An 18941-nucleotide genomic window follows, 5' to 3' on the forward strand; every position below is an offset into this window, starting at 1 on the left:
GCAGGAGGGCCGGGGCACGGCGGCTGCGATAGAGCAGTGCCTGACCCTGGGGCGTCCTTGTGGGGCACGGGCTGTTTCTGTGCTGTGCTTCCTCGCCTCAGCCCTTTGCAGGAGAGGCTTGACTTTTTTAAAGATTTTGAGCTATTATCATTCCAAAAATGCTGTAGTTTAGACTAGGGAGGCGAGATAGGGGAGGGAGCAGGAGCCGATGCACAGGCAGAGCAGGATGGCTGTGCGGATGCTCCCAGGGGCAGCCTGGCGCCACTGGTCAGAGACCGAGCTGGGGCTGTGAGCTGGCCTGGGGGCTCCCTGGAAGTCCCAGCCCCGGACGTGTCACACACATGGGAGTTTTGACGGGCGCTGGGGCATCCTATTGTTAGACGTTGTCATGAGACAAGAATCCTTCAGGGAAATTGGGGGGGGGGGGGGGAAGGAGATCAAAATCAGCTTAAGACTCTCCATGCCAACGCCTCAGAAAGTAGAGCATTCATTCTTGTTTGATCTATGCACATAAAGAGGTCAAGTGGGAAGAGGATGGCCTCAGCACCTGTTTCCCATAGCTCAAAAGTAACTCCAAGTAACCCACTTTCAGCTGAAGTTGCGTATTACTCATCCTCCTCAATGAACTGCTGAAAGGGAGGATGGTGCTTGTGTTTTGTGGGATTCTGTGTAATCTCTGCTTCTGAGGCTTTTTTAAGTGTCCTTAGCACTGATAATGAGCAAGGAGGAGGGGGAGTAAGAAGAGGTGCTGATGAGAATGGTATTGAAAGAGTTTAGCGAGGTATCACATGCTGTAGGTAATGCACGCTCACCCCATTATGTCTGCAATCTTAACAGCTAAGGCATTGGGGATGGTGTAATCAGGTTTTAATGGGGACAGTTCTAAGACGTTCACGTGCGGTTTTGTTTCAGACCTTTGGCATAGCCCTAAGCGCATGCCGTGTGAAAGGAGTTTGTGACACCGAGCCTTATACTGACTTTCACGTAAGGGTGTGATTACAGGCTGCAGGTACAAGTTTGCAGATGGAGGTCAGTGCTAGCCAGAAGACACAGACATGTAATGTCACAAGTCAGTGGGCAGGGAAGGAGCGGTAGGACTGTCTGTGGGCTCCGCCATCACCATGAGTGCAGAAAACAAAGGATTCTTTGGAACTCGGAGAGCAATGGTGAAACAGCAAATGATGCCAACAAGTTTTATGACTGTTGTGTTGCTCAAAATTTGCCACTTTTTCTGCTTTTAATATCTTAAGATGTTGTGGTTGGGGGGAGAGAAGGTGGGGAGTTGTTAGGTTAGTGCACCAAAATAAACGCATCTTTTGTCAGAATGGTTACCTTAAGCTGTTATGTTCAACCTTGTCCTTTTAATGAATCTCTGGGAAGAAAGTATATTCCTTTAAGAGTATAAAAACCAAACACTTGCTGAATAATAATGGTTAAACTCGATATGGACTGCTTTCCCATCGAGTATAATTTTGAAGAAAGGCATACAGTTCTATTAAATACTGAGACTGTTTGAGTTTGGCATGGTATGAAGATCATCAGACAAATCTTGATCCAGTGAACGTGTTTAGACTTGGTAAGAAAACAAATTATGAGTCAAGAATGAAAGTTCTTTCTTGGCATGTGTAGCAAACAAGGCAGTAGAGAAGATGAGATGAAATCTGGATCTCAAAAAGCTACTCTCTAAGCAAATGGGAAGGTGAATCTAAGATATGTTAGGCTCACAGTAAGTAATTTCCTCTGAATTCTCTTTGAGCACCCCTAAATGTGCTGCTGCACGAGATCTCACTAACCAGCAGGCAACAAGCCTGGTTATTATTAATGAGTGGCACCAAAAAAATTATTCAGCCCCAAAAAGCACTGTGAAGGGAATCGTGGCTGTAGAGGGAAAGCCGCTGTCTGGGAACTTGATTCTGCAGACTACAAAGACATGCAGTGCAGGAGTATCCAAGCAGCTCAACGGGGTGAGCTGCAGTGTTTTGAAAGCTTTGTGGGGCAAAACCAGCTGTTGTTGCAGCAAAGAGCCAAGCAATAGGTGAACAACATTCAAAAAATATAAGAATGAAGCTATCCATATCTTGGTTTCTTGGTTATGCTTCATTACTTTTTAATTATTATTTATTGACTACCTCTACTGTGCTGCACAGTACAGAGCGATTATTCTCCTCTAAAAAAGTCTCTGAAATGTGTACATAAAGAGGTATGGTGACATCTCTCCACAAAGCTTGTATATCTGGCAACGAACTACTTTTGCAGCAGCAGATGAAGAACTGTGTTGTTTTTTTTTCCAAAGGATATCAACTTCCAGCATAATTTCTTCTGCTGGGGGCTGACCTGGGAAGTGAGCACTGATGTGGTTTGTTTCTTTTTTCTTTTTTCTTTTTTCTTTTTTCTTTTTTCTTTTTTCTTTTTTCTTTTTTCTTTTTTCTTTTTTCTTTTTTCTTTTTTCTTTTTTCTTTTTTCTTTTTTTTTTCTTTTTTCTTTTTTTTTTTCTTTTTTCTTTTTTCTTTTTTTTCCTTTTTTGGCCAGAAGGCAGTTCCAGCTGTCCAGAAGCTTGCTGGAGGCAGTACTTCATGCCTTCAGGGCAGCAAGCCTTTCCGCATGCAGCGAGCAGGGCAGGGGGTGCAGGGCGTGCTCGCTGTCTGCTGGCCCCGAGCAACCCCAGCAGCCCAGGAGAAGCCACCTCTGAGTTACATGTGCTGGCCTTCAGCCTCCACACTAGGGGCTGCCGAACTGTGAAAAAAGAGAGGTGTTTTTTTTTGAAAAATATCCCAAAACTAAGGTGGAAATATGAACTGCAGCAGTGCTGTTGGCCGCAGTGGGAACCTGGTGGATGTTGAGTGATGCTGAGAAAACAAGAATCCATTTCTGCTTGTGAATCTGCTCTGATTGGTACCCACCACCCATCACCATTTCCTCTGATGTTTCTAGGTAAGCAGAAATACCTGTGTGCCAGCCGGAATGACTGCACCATTGACAAATTCAGAAGGAAAAACTGCCCGTCCTGCCGCCTGCGAAAATGCTACGAAGCAGGGATGACTCTCGGAGGTACTGTATGGATAACGGCTTCTGGTTCCTTACCACATGTGCAGTGCATCCAGGCTGATCGTGCAGATAACTGATGTACTTGACGCATTAATAGTCAGTAAATGTGTGAAGAAATGAGGCTGATGGAGCGTAATGAGCTTCTGGAAACATATGCAAGCTTCTAATACCAAAATTGTGAATTTCATTGAACTTGTCTTTCCATTTCAGGAAGCATCCTTTTCCTTAATTTAAAACCTTGTTAATCCAAAAAAATATATCAACAGCCGTGTAAACTGGATTCTCACTTATATCAAACCCTCTTTGGACAGCTCACTCCCATTTTAAGATGATTTTTCACAGGCAGAATTAGGCAAAGGGACATTTTTTTCTCTATAAAAATACAGCCCCAGCATTTTTCTTCTCTACATAGGTGTTGCTTCTTTGTCACCAGTAAAAATCCTTATTATAGTTTGTCTCTGTTCCAAAACATGTAGCTGTACCAAAACCTGACACAAAGCCTATATCCAAAATCTGAGCCTTTCTGCTCGAAATCTAGAAGCTGCGATCTAGGTTGAGCCGAACTAGTCTTGTGTTCCTACAAGCAGGGCTATTTCGCTGTCTGATATGTGCTGGACCTGCCTTTCTTCTTCTACCTCAAAAATTGACAGAATTTTAGCATACCGTTATTTACGAATACCACTGGGTGGCTCATCTTTGAGTTCATTTGATGTGAGAGTGAGAAAGAAAATCCCCTGAAAAACGGGGCTGGTGGAGCTGACCTACGACTAAAAGGCCTCTGACAGCAGAGCTTGGGGGAGTCAGTCACAGCAGGGCTTGGGTTGGGAGGGACCTTGAAGATCATCCAGTTCCACACCCCTGCCATGGGCACGGCTTACACCATGGGATTAGGAACATGTGAGAGCCCCTGGCAGCATCCTTCACGGCACGGAGAGCTGGGGAGCGCCTGGTTGGATAAGTCAGCTTTTTGGGTTAAATGCTTCCACAGCTGCTGGGGTGTGCAGTACCGCACAGAGCTGCTAGGCTGCTCTAATGTAATCTTGAAGAACATGCTGCTGAACAGGTTGTGGTTTATTGCTCAGCAAGGAGCACTGATTCCAGTTTTATTTCTTCCCCAAGAGGGCTCTTACAGCTCCAGGTACCGACAAGTACTTACAGCCAGCAGAGCAGGAACCTGCCTGCTCTTACAGCAGCGGGCAATAAATCGGATCGAACGATGGCAGCAGAGCTCCTGGCAGGAGGGGCAGGTGCGGACGTGCAGCACTCTCATTCCCTCCTGCTCACAAGCACTAAAAGCAAATGCCAATGTCTGGTGGGGTGGCTTTTCGCTGCTGCTTCCCCGTGCCCTCGCAGGCCGCTGCAGCGGCACAGCTGGATTTTGGAGCAGAGAAATCCCCCCTGAAGTCAGAGGGGATGTACATCAGTGCAGCCTTCCTCTGTGGGGCACACTGACAAGACCAATGCTAGGACTGATAGCCCCCCCACTTTGGTTTTTTTTTTTTTTTTTTTTTTTTTCCTTAAGCTTTTCGGGTCGCTTTGACCTGTTCTGCCTGGTCTGTTTGAGATTTGTTTTGAATGTCAGTTTAAGGGCAATTGTTAAAAACATGCATGCTATGAGTTTGTCCACAGTTATTTCTCCCACAGTAGAAAGCCACAGCATTTGAAAACGCTTCCAAGCTCCAAACAGTTGGTTTTAACTGCCTGTTAATTACCAGTCACTCATAGGGTATAATGGAGCTGACCGTTACCAGCATCCCTGCAGCTCTGCCTATTTTAATGGTAGGAGGAGGTAACACTCAATGCCTTATTTAGGACAGTCTGCTTAGGCACAGAATGGCAATATTTTGAAGCACTTCATTATTGATTGAGATCACTCTGACCTGAAAACTGAAATCCATTAAACAGAATCTTCTCTCCCGATCAACGCTGTAAAGCCAAAGGGAGGGAAAAAGTTAAAAATAAAAAAAAGAAAAAAGTGATAATGCCAGTTTCATTGGCTCATTTCGACTGGTGCACTGCTCTCTGTCTCCCCCATTACCTCTCCGTGCTGCAGTCCCAGACACCTGCGTGGTTTCACGGCTTTGTTCCAGCCCAAACACCCAGTGACCGTGCTGCTGCACACTCAGGCATCTGGACACATCTGTCCTGTTCCACCCCAGCCCGTGCTAACCCAGCCAGTACCATGTGCACAGAGCTGCAGAGCTCTGGTTTTAAGGCACCTCCTGTTCGTTTGCTGCCAGTGCATTTCAGCCTTGGCGTGCAAGGTCCCATGGGCTGTTTCTGTTCTGAGAAGGGAGCGGGTCTGCCCTCGGCCGAGCTCACAACAAGGCTCAGCAAGGCTGTTGGGCAGCTCAGCCAACACCTCTGCCTTTGGCCTCAGGACTGCACCCTGCGTTGTTCCTGTCTTGGGCAAAAACTCCCACACACGTAAAATTCAGTTCACTGATTGCAGGGCTAGAAGACTGTTTTAATTAATACCTCCCGATATCCTGTAAAACACGAGTCATGCCTGTATTTAGTTCTAATTCAGGTCGAGTTACTGCAGTTAAAGTGGAGTTCATATTTTTTAAAAACATTAGATACAGATGTAATCATTTCCTGCAATGGAGATGCTGACACATTTTTTGCCAAGCTGTCACAGTGGTTAATTATGTTCGCTGCTGTGATAGATGTTCCTTATTTTTCATCTTGCCTGTCCTTGATTTCCAGGAGCTGTATCTTTATTGCAAGTTTGCTTGCATGAATAAAGAAACTGCTTTTATTGAACTTCTGCTCGCTGCATTGGGTATTTTTGGCTGTGATTTAATAATCCTTTAGTCTTCTTCATAGCCACCTAGATAAAATTTTTTACTTCCTCACTCCAGAGAGTATTATCTAGTTATTGTTATTCCTATGACTTCTGCAGTTTAGCAACATCTCCCCTGTACGGTGAACATCTGATCACAGTTTCCCAGTATCAGCAACATCAGTGCTTAAAAGCAGTGGTAAGATGCTCTTCATGTCAACATTTTCCTCCTTTACATGACAGGGGATCCCATTATTCCTGTAGCCACTGAACCATACAGCCAGCTCAGACTTTTTCCCCCAAAGAAGGAAATATTGTTCGCTTGACAGGATCTGGTGTTGGCAAGATGTATATTGATTGATGCCATTTTGCCAGAAGCCGAAATCAGGCTGAAATGCCCAGCCCTGAATTGATAAGATTTCTTTGTCATGTCTTATGAAAGAGTGTTTACTTCCAGTTCCCCAGAACTTCCCAGAGTCCCTTGTGAAGAATGAGTACTGGTAACTCAGAGATCCTTGGACAACTCTTTGAAACTCCTGGATGAAAGTTGGCCATGTTATGTTGCTTAAAATGTGTTTACCTTCTATAATTGCTGTATAATGGACTCCCTAGTCATTTTTGCAGTTACGAATATTTTATCATGATATAATTACATCATCTAGGCTTTTTTTCTTTTTTTCCCCCAAATACATAAAATACATTCAAAGTGAAAAATTAAGCAGAATTTCAGATGCAATGCATGTGTGACTTACTGCGTGAATAACCTGCATGATGAGGCTTCCTGAGTGTTATATGCCCTAGTAAGAGCAAAGCAGGTAAACTTCATGCTTTCAGTCCTGTGCTGGGGTTCAACCCACCTTAGCGTAGAGACTTCTGCCTAGCTTGGCTCATCCTGGAATAAAAGTGTAACAGATGTCTTTAATGAGGAAATTAATTCTAAGTATCTGTTTCTGCCCAGTGTTATCCAGGGAGTCTAGCTAATGAGTGCTGTAGATTTCTAAAATTAAAAGAGGTGAATCCCATATTAGATGTTTGTAATGCTTTCAGAATATTTCAGAAATATATTGAAAGAGACAGCTTTTCCCTCTATTCCTGTATTTCCTGTATTTTCCATTTTTATTTTTAGTAGCTACCATGTAGTAGCTACCATCAAAACAGGCTGTTGAACAGGTAAGACAAAATCAAGACAAAAGTATGTATATATATATATGTGTGTGTATCTATATAAGCTGTGTGTGTTAGGAGGTCCAGATACGCGCCTGGATCCCAAGATTTTTAGATTAAAAGTAAGTGAGGATTCCAGTAAGGCCATTTCAGGAGCTGAATTTCAGGGTACAATGAGTACAGCAGTTAAGCAACCTAGAGAAATCCTACCATAAGCCATAGGTTTTCGACTCTATATAAAGTTACTCTTTGCCTCTGAAGCTTCTCCCCGTGTAGCACTCTATCTAGAAGTATTTCAGCGATCTGTGGAAAAATTGCTCCTGAAATACACAAACATAAGTTTCCTCTGATAAGAATAGTTATTATCCAACTTCAGTGCTATCTGATGGAAAGTGTTTTTGTTTACAACTGCAGTCTCAGAGCCAGCATGGTTTTTGTTTGTTCTTTTCTTACTTCACTTGATATCTTTTGGTTTTAGATAATTCAATTCAATTAAAAAAAAAAAAAAAAAAGATTGTAACATTTAAACCAGGATATATGTGTTTTCTACAGTACAGGTTTGTAGGTTTGGCTTTATTTATGTTCAGGTCCTTTTTGGCACAATTATTCATCTTTGGAAGATACGGTTAGGTTGTTTATTTTTATTTTATTTATTTATTTATTTGTTTATTTATTTTTCCAAGCCAGGTAACTTGTATTTCCCACCAGCACTCCTGTCATTAAAAGTCCAGTGCCAAGTATATCTATAAGATGTGGTTTTGCCTCTCATGGAGTTTGTCCTGATGCCTCTATCCTTTGCTAACAGTAGGTGGTTTAGGAACAGGGGGCCGATGTATTGTGCTGGTGCATTTTCATGTTGCTTGTCCAAAACAAAAGCCAAACGCAGCCCCCAGGACAGCTGTGCCATACCTTTCCCAGGCGATCTGCTGTCAAAGCAGAGTCTCGGGGTTCGAAAGGAGAGCATCGGGAGTTTGCCAAATCATGGTGGTTCTTTGCACCATCAGAGATGTTTGAGAAGTGAGAGAGGAGAGGCTCTTATTTTCTGTCTGGCCTGTGATCCATGCAAGTAAATGCTGAACTACATCACACTGCATTGTAGCCCTGTTTTCTTGTTGCTCTCTTTTATTTTTATTACTGCTTTCTTCTCATTTTTTTTTTTCAGAGCAGCCTGTCTTAATTACAGTAGATCATCCAAAGTACATTACCTAAAGATCAGGATTTTGAACTGATTTACAAAGCTGCTCTTTAACTTGACATTTTTATGTTTCACTGCTTATTTTTCTAATTACAGCTGAAAGGAAATCTGAGATAAGTATCATGTAATGTAGGAGCCAAAACCCCAAGGACAATTGGTTTGATGTTATATTCTCTGCTTGAATTAAGCGATCAGCTTTTTTTGCTCTAATTAATTAGAGTTTTTTGTAGTCAGTGAGGTATGAAAGCAGTTCCTTTCTGCAGTAGCCTGCCAACCTGTGTTGTGCTGAACATAGTCATGTAGATACCAAATTAGATAACCACTAACTCTCCAAGAATTTTGAAGTCATGCATCTGAAGCTCCTGGTATACCTTGCAGGGAGATTGGCTTTTGTAATTAAGAGTCAGTTGCACCTCAAGAGAGAGACTTCGTTATGGTGACAAGGGCACATGTCCATGTTGGGCAGTCCCGACCCCACAGGCTCACTGTACTGAAGTTCCTTTTGAAGCTGGCCAGCAGACCAAGGCTGCCCTCCCTTGAGACTTCTCCTCTGCACTGGGCTAGCTGGGAAAACTCCAGGGAAGCAGCCGTAGAGACACGGGCTTGCCTTTAGGTTTCTTTTTCTGTAGTGTGTCTGTGGAGTAGTAGTCCAGCTGCGAGTGCTTGGCTTAGGGCAGTACGTGCTGCAGGAGTTTCCTGCAGGGAGAAATCGCTGCCCAAAAGAGACCTTCCCACTCCTACAGTGAGTCTGTAAAAGTGGTTTTGTAGGGTGAAAGCCATTGCTATGTGGAGAGTACCCTGGCCCTTGGGGCTGGGGCGTACATGTCCTAGCTGCCTGAACTTGGTCGTGGAGTGGAACGATCCAAAAGAGAGTGCTTAAGTACATTGGCTTTTTTCCCCAGAATGTGACCACATACTGAGTTTATTTGCTTGGTTTCCTTCGCTTTTTAATTGCATGTGAGTAGTTGTTTGAACCAATTCACCTCTTCTCTTTTCCCCAGTTCTTCCTCTCCATTTCTAACTGGGACTTAATGTGAGACCGGTGATGGTTGAGGACGTAAATGATGCTTGTTTTTTTTCCATATAATATTAACGAACAAATGTATTTCCTTGAGCATCGTATACTCCCTTTTGTCCTTACATGATGCCTGTGATGCCTGGGCTCTCACTAGGCTGCATGCACCACATGTGTCACTGCTACTGGTCATCACTCTCAATTTTATTGTAAGCCAAGAAACCTCAAGGCTTTTTTGTGTAAGTGTCATACAAAAATGTGTCATTTCCACAGCCCGCAAGCTCAAGAAGCTGGGTAACCTGAAGACACAAGATGATGCCGAAGCAGCCAGTTCATCCAGCCCCACGGAGGAGCAAGCTCCCAAGATGGTGATGACGCACATTGATGGGTTTGAGTGCCAGCCCATCTTCCTCAACGTCCTGGAAGCCATCGAGCCAGCTGTGGTGTGTGCTGGCCATGACAACAGCCAGCCTGACTCCTTCTCCAACCTGCTGACCAGCCTGAATGAGCTCGGGGAGAGGCAGCTGGTCTACGTTGTAAAGTGGGCAAAGGCCTTGCCAGGTGAGGATGAAAATGACCAAACCCCAGTCCTGTCCTGTCACATTCCCCAAAGCCCCCCCATTTGCATTGCCTGAAGGTGGGTTTCAAAGGAGGTGATCTGCAACCTGTACCTCACAATCAGAAAATTTCCTGGGGGAGCACTTTCACAAGGTGTCTGTCTGTAACTTCTCTGGAAATCAAATTGGAGCAACATGAGGTTTGTCTCCTTTTGGTGGCTGGTTTCTTCCTACTGCGTATGAGGGATCCTGGCAGAGATTCAAGGTTTTTTTTCTTTCCATTCTCCTGCAGCGGTTTTGTTCCACTTCCAGAGCTGTTACAGCCAAGCCTGGAGAACTCTTCTCTGAACAAGAGATTAGCACCATCCCGTAACTTGCATGAGCTAGAGGAAAGCATACCTTCTCCAGGTGATCCAGACGTGCACTGCTTCATGAAGTGGTAGTGGAATTGGGGAAGCTGCTGAAAGTAGCTGAGGATTGGGTCTGAGTTCCTGCAGAGCTTGGTCTAAGTATGCAGGCAACTCAGCAAAAATTTACATTTAACTGGATATCTCCTCTGAGGAAACTGTCTGGTTCCTCTTGGGACCCTGGAGGTCAGGACCTCACTTGGGCACCTGTGTAGACTGTTGGGGAATCTAGGACTAGGTTTATTCCAAAAGAAAACTCCCATTTTAGAGCTCCTGTTATAAACTGGTCTTATCAGCCCAATCAATCTGTTTTAAGACGTGGAAACCCAAAGGGAATCTCCCTTTGTTTGAGAAGCCTTTAGCACAGTTCTCAGAGTCTTCTGAGAGCAAAGCCAACACAAGTGAGGCAATAAAACACAAGAGCTCTCAACATGGATCAGCCATCCTTCACATGCTGGTGGGTTTACAGCCCATCTCTTGGTTCCTGGGCAACATTTTTGGCCTTTAATCCTGGTTATTTCAATGCAGGTGTAGCCACAGCCTGAGGTACTATTTTTGTCTTCACAGTCTCACTAGACTGGCTTATTCCTTTGGAAACCACACTTGCCTTTCCAAGGTCTCTTGCCTCTGGAACATAGCAACCCTACATGTTTTCTAGAGGCTCATCTTCCCTCCTCACCGAGAGCTCCTTACTGAGACAGAATCACCTGCCGTGTCCTCTGAGAACAGCCCTGGTTCCTTTATTCTGATGTTCCTCACCAGAATCGGGCTTCTTCAGCACAGGCGGCTCCCAGCTCTCCAGCCTGTCCTCCCAAGACCTCTTCGCGGGCCTAAGCGACTCGAAGGCCTCTAACTTTTATGGAAGGAAAGAAAAAGGCTGCAGAGAGCCCCAGCAGCTGCCTGCAGCCACACAAGCTGCCCGGCTGAAGCACCTGGGCAAAGTTCACTCTGCTCATCTCATGTGAGTGCTCACCTGCTCTCTGGGAAGCCAAAGGGTGGCCACATCCACCTCTGTGGGCACGAGCATCGCTTACGGAGCCCAGGCTTCCTTGGCCGGTCTGTCAGAGCTCGAAATGGGAGTGCTGTGGTATTTGGGATGCTCTCTTGTCCACCGCACCCACCAGCTGTGTCTGCCATCCATAAAAGCTGTTGACAAGTGTGAAGAGATCCCTCCTGCGTGCTGGCGTGGATGGAGCCTGCAGAGCTTGCTGCTGGTGGGAACACGGCGTCACCATCAGCTGCACTGTGCCCGGAGCAAGAGGCAACACTAGTTTGTTTTCCCCAGCTTTCTCCCTGTAGTTGTGTGACATATGCCAGCATGGAGTTTAACAGTAACAACGACAAATTTACCACTTAGTCATTCTCTTGATATTTTCCAGGGGAGGAGTAAACAACTGCAGCATTGTTGCTGTTTTGTGCTTCGGGCTGTGGTTACACAGCCCCTTTGCTCAAGCCTTTGCTCAAGCCGTGACCCAGATGTTGCTGCGGCGAGGTTGCACACTCGCTGCTGGTGGTTGCACACCCGCTGCTGGTGGCTGCACACCCGCTGCTGGTGGTGCTGCCTTCTGCCACGTGCTGCTGCTCGGGGCAGCCGGCAGCCGAGGGGCCGCCCCCACGCCTGTCAGACCTGCAATGCCCTGCTGGATAGCCACGGGCAGTTTGCTGGCTAGAATCGCTTTAAGTTACACTTTGACTAACAGTGCAGAAGTGTTTCCAGCTCTTGGGGCTGCTGGTCGGCTAGGCAGCTGGACACAGGGCAGATCAAGGGGACAGCGATGCACTGAAAACAATGCAGGGGGAGAAGTAATGGAAACAGAGCCCAAGCAATATAAAACAGCGGGGTGTCGCTGTGTTTACCAAAACAAAAAGATGTGCTCTTAGCCTGCTGGGAGGCCAGAGGCTTCTAATGAGTGTGGTTGGCAGAGAGGTGCCACGGGTGGCCGCAGAGCTTTCTGGAGCCACACTGCCCGGCGCGGCTGGTGCAGCAGGAGCAGAGCCCGTGGCCGAGGGCAGCGGCCGCTCATCCCCACAGGCAGCCCTGATGCCCCATGAGCACTCCTGGCTCTGCCTCTGTGCCTGCGGGCAGCCCTGGGCACACGGCATCTGCCCGCTGGAGCCCCCAAACACAGCCCAGCTGGCACCAGCATGGGCTTAACTAAGCCTGAGCAGCTCTGCTTGCCAGATAAGGGACTTATCTCAGAAAGTGAGAAAAGAGAAAAGGTGCAGAGGTTTTACTTTACAGTGACTGCTGCTGGCAGGAGGAATGAGAATTTGCACCTGTTAACAGAGGCAGTGTCAGCCTGATACTGCAGTCAACAGATTGATATTGGTTAATAGATGTGTATTAACCTCGCATCTTCCATTGAACCTCACCTGTATACCGAGGGTGATAATATGCAGCAAGGTATTGCTGCACTTACTTCAGCAAAGTTTTAATAATATCCTTGAGTGTCAGCGACAAGACTGCATTGAGCAGGAGCATTTCTGAATCATGCTTGCAATGTCAGTAGCCATATCAGCCTCTGCCTAGTGGAGAAAATTTAATGCATGGCCCTTTGGACGCTATGTAATTGAATGTCTGCAGCAGAACAAGGTAGACTCAGACTGTGTTTTCTCTGGAAAGGAAAGATTAAATAACCATAGCTTGCCAAGAAAGCTACTGAAATACGGAATTCAAAAGTCTGATTAAATTCATAAAATCTGTATTTTCTCTTTTCCCTATATATATAAAATCTAAGTCAAGATGTTATGGTTAATTTAGATCAGCACTCAAACACTTTAGTTTAAAAATCATTTTAACTGTCAGAAAATGAAAAATCTTCAGTTCATTCCTGAAGCTGCTAGGAAATCAGTCTATAAAAAATAATTGGTCTGCAAGTGTATGGGGAATGTCTGCTTCACAGCAGACCAGCAAAAGGGCAAGCTGCTACTCTGCTGCAAATGAGACAGATGAATACACTTCATGTCTCTAGCACCTCGATGCACATGTTATCAGGTGAAATATGCCACCTGACAGACGGTATCATTGCAGATACTCCTGTTTATTGCAGCTTTTACAAATTTCTGAGTAATTGTTGTTTAAGTTAGGGCTTTATGGGTATTCCAGGCCCATTGCTTGCTTGCCTTTCTGTTTCAGATCTACTGCCTTATGTTATATCTAACTCACCCTGTAATTATAAAGATGCAATTAATTGTGTCTTCTTCCATTCTCTGGAAAATAAAATTTCCAGGATAATAAGTAAGTATTCATTTTTATTGAAATGTTACTTTATGGTAACATATGAGCTGTTCAACTGCTTATCTCTTAGTGAGATATCATTATGACACAGCACTATATCAACAGAGAAGATAAAGACTTTATTTCTAAACTTTGCTGCTTTAAGATTATTCACAAGAAAAAGGTTATGCTTTCATCTCACTCAAGACATCGGTACATTTAATTTTATTTTTGCTATGATTGCTCTCCATAGAAGTTACCATCAGTCAGGTGTCCTTTACTATGGCAGTACTAGAAACTTAGCAATATATTGTCGCAGTAGATTTGTATTTATTTTCTTTTGCAGTGATTTTGACCATGCATCATCTAAGATGCCTGAAAACAGTAGGCTTCCAAGAAGTGATAGGTATCTGGCTTCTGAAAACAAGTTTTATTTCAAGGTGTTCCAGATTGGAAACTGAAAGTGGTGATTCCTTTTAGAAAAGTCAACCACACTGCTTGTACAACCTGTTTTCTTGTACATGCAGAAGCAAATTTTAAGTCCTATAACAACAAAACTGTTGTGTTCAAATACCTTTCTTTAGACACTGATAGAGCTTGTGCAAATATATTTTTTTAGTGAACATTATAATTACAAGGTAGTGAATAAGTGCACCAAAATCCTTCTCATGGCAAAAAGAGTAGATGCAACAAATACTTTCAACAAATATGTTGAAAAGCCGATACTCGATGTTTAGGAGAAACCCAAGCTAAGTCTATAAATAAGAACTGAAACCTGCAGAGCCTTTTTTGATCATTGGTTTGCACCTGTACTGTACAATTTGCTAAATGCACACCGAGCTTACAACATCACGAGTGGGTTAAGCTGAGCGACGAGTTCTGCCATGGATATTGGTGTTGCAACTGCTTTGTCCTGCTGATGCTGCACCCAGCAGAAGTGGGGGACCCGTGGGCTCAGGCCCCTGAAGCGTCACAGAGCCCGGCTCCTGCGAACAGAAGTCCCTGGTGATGGCTGTGGGCTGCCCTGCTCCCCGCAGATGGCTCCTGGAGCAGGGGGCTCAGGCAGGTTCAGCACATGGCAGCCCCCTCCTTGTGGGAAGCATGTTGCCGTGGTCCTGTCTGTTCAAAAGGACCGAGAGCGTGAGCTGCCTGTCACAGTGAGCCCGCATCGGCTGGAGGAGCTCAGCATGTGCTCCTCATGTTCGCCACGCTGCATCGGAAACACCTGCCAGCAAAGCTCCTTCCTTTGTCTATTAATTCCTCTGAGAGAAGATATGCTTTTCCATCAAAGAGCAAGTTAAGCAGGGAGAAAAAAAGAAGTACTGATTTTGGAAGAAGCTGAGTGTATAGCAGACCAACGAGATGTTTACTGTCATCACTGGAGTGACAGTGCAGGAGCATTCCCTGCACCATCACACTTCTTACTCACCACAGAGTTACAGCTCTGGAGACCAGCAGGATGGCTCCTTTCCAAGTAACTCAAGTTTTCCAGTCTTCTCAGAAAGTCTAGGCAAGAAAAAATAACAGAAGCAAGCATGGAGTAGGAGAAAATTGAAGAAAACAGTTGTTTTCTTACATTTAGTAGGCAGTGAATTCATCTCTGAACAGATTTACTGGATAAGTAAGAAGTTGTTTTGTTATTTTTTGGTTGTTGGGTTGTTGTTTGTTTGTTTTTAATAGCATGCAGTACTGTAAGTAAAAATGAAATTCCAACCAGGACATGTCCTAGAGATGACTATGACTAATTCTGTGAAATCTTTGAGTTGTCCACGTGCCTCACCTGTGCTTGTGTTCTGCAAACAGGCTCTGCTCTGGCTGCCTGAAAGCTGTCGTTGTCGGTAGGCAGCTAAGAGCCCTCAGAATGGAAATCACCTGCTCGGGGTCAGTAGGACACTCCTTGCCCACAAGCTGGTAGCTTTTCACGGTGACATGAAAGCTGAAGGGAAAATGTACAAACCTAAAGCAATTTCCGTCAGCAATGAAACACGACTTGTGCTCATTTGCAGTTGACAGCTTCCCAAGCAAGAGACAGATGCTTGCCTCAGTGGATTGTAATTATACACTGTGGGTTATAATTATACACTGACGGTGTTAGAATTGTTTTAATATTTGATTAGAATAACATGTGATTTTCTCAAAACGAGAAAATGTTGATTTCCTTGAGTGCCAGAATTTCGCCCAAAGGAAGTAATTGGTTAATGAGGGCTTGTTTCTGCCTCTGTGCATGGAGACTTTGGTACGGTTAGCTGTATTGCTGTCTGGGGCTCCAGCTCCTGATCAGCCGATCTATTTCGGGTAGTAGAACAAAGCAAATTGTCATCGGATGTTTGTTTCATTTACTTTTGATGTTCTGTTTCACATGAAAATTGCAAATGGTTTGGAGCAGGAACTTTGGGATTTCCACTGTGGCTGCAGAGTGTGTGGCACAATGAGATGCCAGTTGGCTCTGGATTTCTAATTAGCACCTATTAGAAATGAACGTGATTGCAGCTAACCTGTTTCTGTTGGGAAAGGGAAGTGCTTAGGGCCCTTATTTGAACATAGGTGCTGTGGTACTTTAGGAACTCATTTAATCCCACCCTCCTGTATTGTCTTTGTCTAGCCTATTGGAGAATTGCTCATCTCACTGGGACTTACAAAGCCTTCAATTACAATTTCTGAAGTTCTTTGAGACTTCTGGGGGAAAGATGTCATTTATTACAACTTGCTATGGGCTTCCTTTAAAATGCTTTTCTGTTTGTGTTTTTAACGTGGTCTTTATCTCTTCCTTGTGTTTGGGGGATCCCCTTTCTCCACTTTCAGGTGCAGTTTTGTGGTTTGGATGTTCCTGATTTCCCACCAGTGTGTGGGTGCCTTGATGCACCTCACTTGTATCACCCTGCTTCATTTGTGTGTCCTGGGATGAGCTGAGATCAGTCTGTGGACCACCGTGTCATTACAGGGTCACTGCGGGAGGGTTGGAGTCTGCATGAAAACAATCCTGGTAACTGCAGGAACACAATATTAATTTGTAACATCCCTCTGGCTTTTTTTTTTTTTTTTAATAGGATTTCGTAATCTGCATGTGGATGACCAGATGTCAATAATCCAGTATTCTTGGATGGGTCTTATGGTTTTTGCTATGGGTTGGAGATCTTTCACTAATGTCAACTCCAGGATGCTTTATTTTGCTCCAGATTTGGTCTTCAATGAGTAAGTGCAAAATAACAACAGTCTAAAGTTCTGCTTTGTCTGAGTCAGACTAGGTGAGAAATGAGAACAAGGCAAGGAAGTTGCTTTACCGTCTGCTTATGAAATGTACAGCTGAGTAATCAGGCTTTGAGAGCTGACCAGAAAAGCATAGGAGGGGCCCACTTTTTTTCCTGTAATTGCTCTGCAGTAATCTGCAGGAATAATGAGTTGCAGAGTCTCTGCTATTCCTGCTTCCCTTTCCCTCAAGTTTGCCCTCAGCTGGACTTCCACCAGGGCAGCAACAGGTGCTGGCACGGGTTGTGAAGAGCTGGGCCACACAGACCTGCCTTTCACTGAGGGATTTGAGTTTCTGTTTTGAGTTTGTTTGGTCAGTTAGAGAGAGCAGAAACAGAGATAAATGTATACTGTGAGCTCCTGATGATTTCTCTCTGATGCACCATCAGCGTGGAGTTGGGGAGGTTTTATTGACACTAAGGCAGAAAAGTTATAAAACAATAACTAAGCACAGCAGTAAGCAAAACCACTCCTCCTGTCTGAGAGTTCAGAGCTCGGCTTCGTGTCCCTTTTGGATAGCCGAATATGGTGAATCGATGCAGTCATTTTTCAAGAAGGCAGAGGGTCAAATGAACCTTGAAAATCCAAGATAGTCATCCATTTCCAGGCACAGAAGGTCACATGGAGGTATTTTGAAAAACTTTCCTCTCCCGTATTCAACATTCATTCATTGCTGTCAACATTCCCCCTCTGCAGTGGGGATGTTCCAGGCGAGGCTGGGTTTCTGGGCCAGGCAGAGCTTGTCAACACCCACACATCACACAAGCAATTATTTAATCTTCCTGCCAATGCATTGTGCATCTTGTTGTGCCAGATACCGGATGCACAAATCCAGAATGTACAGCCAATGTGTCAGGATGCGGCACCTCTCTCAGGAGTTTGGCTGGCTTCAGATCACACCCCAGGAGTTTCTCTGTATGAAGGCTCTACTCTTCTTCAGTATTAGTAAGTACTCGCATCCTTCCTGCAACAGATCACTAGCTGCTATATACAGTATTGCCCTGAAAGTGTCTGGTGCCTTTCTGTGTACACCCGCATGTACTGGTGCTCCCCAAGGGATGGCACTGGATCTTTCCTCTCAGCTTCAAGCTGCGCAGAGGCAGTGAGCTGCCAAGCGTAAGGACGCGGTGCCCTAACCCACTGCAGCCGGCCTGTCCTGCCCCTGCACATTGCAGCGTTTCTCCAGTGAAGCTCCTGCACGAGGTGGCTCCTCAGCCCATCTGCTGCCCTTTTGGGCACCACTCAGAAAATGGTGCTGCACCTCGGTCCTATGCCTCCCTTCTGTAACAAGTGCTGAGCAAGGGTCCTTGGTTAGCAGTGGTCCGATGGGCTGATCAGAGTGAGGGCACATCTTTCCCGGTAGGCCTGTGTTAACCATTTCTTCAGCTTTCATGTTGCTTATCTTTTTCTCTGCGCTTTCTGGGCAACTCTTACTGTTTCCTCTCCTTGTTCCATCCAGTTCCAGTGGATGGCCTGAAGAACCAGAAGCTCTTTGATGAACTTCGAATGAATTACATTAAGGAACTTGACCGGATCATCGCTTGCAAGAGGAAGAACCCTACCTCCTGCTCTCGGCGATTTTACCAGCTCACCAAGGTCCTGGACTCCGTGCATCCTGTAAGAGAGAACAGTGAGATGTCTGTCTGTACACAGTCCAGAGTTACTAGATTTATTTGGGACGTAGGAATTTGGGAGTATAGAACAGAGGGAATCTTGCTGATGCAGGAACTTTGGGAAATAGTGTCACAGCCCTTGTAGACATGAACACTGTGCTCGTGATGTTTTTACCTGTATCAGTTTCTTTAGTTTCTTTTGTTGTCATTTTTGTGCTGCTCCTCTCCTTCAGTTATTCCACACACAGCCCTGGCTGTGTCCAGGTGCTTCTGTTGTTAAAAAGAAGGAGATAAGTGGGCAGGAGACAGTGCAGATTCTGCCCTCTGTCATGTCCCTGGAGCAGCTGAACAGGAGTCAAGAGCATCAGCATGTGGAACCCAGATGGTGTTTCGGTGAAGAAAGAGAGGAGTGAAATAGAGTAATTTAAGCTAAGATAAGCTTACTTATTACAGGCGCACCTTGCAAGTTTTCAAACTAGAAGCAGATTAGGCGCACGTAAGTTGTCAAAGCACTTGTGATGTGGTTTGCTTTGTAACTGTTAACACACATTTGCAGGACAGTATTACAGTATACTCCTAGATAAGGCGACAGAGGAAAGAGGGCACCTAACTGCTCAGGGAGTGAAAGGTGACAGTTAGCTGTGTCTGTGACTCCCTGCAGTAGCCACCCTTGTGCTTGGGTCCTTGAGCTTTCTTT

General features: G+C 45.0%; 1 protein-coding gene across 1 annotated transcript in view; it reads left to right on the top strand.

The window, feature by feature from the left end:
- The window catches only part of AR (androgen receptor), a 61340-nt gene that overhangs the window by 35601 nt on the left and 6798 nt on the right, over positions 1 to 18941 (top strand). Inside the window, exons 3-7 of the mRNA XM_040571912.1 lie at positions 2932 to 3048; positions 9478 to 9765; positions 16433 to 16577; positions 17446 to 17576; positions 18091 to 18248. Coding sequence (XP_040427846.1) covers positions 2932 to 3048; positions 9478 to 9765; positions 16433 to 16577; positions 17446 to 17576; positions 18091 to 18248 — 839 coding nt within the window. The remainder of the gene's footprint in view (positions 1 to 2931; positions 3049 to 9477; positions 9766 to 16432; positions 16578 to 17445; positions 17577 to 18090; positions 18249 to 18941) is intronic.

The sequence above is a fragment of the Cygnus olor genome, chromosome 13 (genome assembly GCF_009769625.2).
Source record: "Cygnus olor isolate bCygOlo1 chromosome 13, bCygOlo1.pri.v2, whole genome shotgun sequence".
Lineage (NCBI taxonomy): Eukaryota > Metazoa > Chordata > Aves > Anseriformes > Anatidae > Cygnus > Cygnus olor.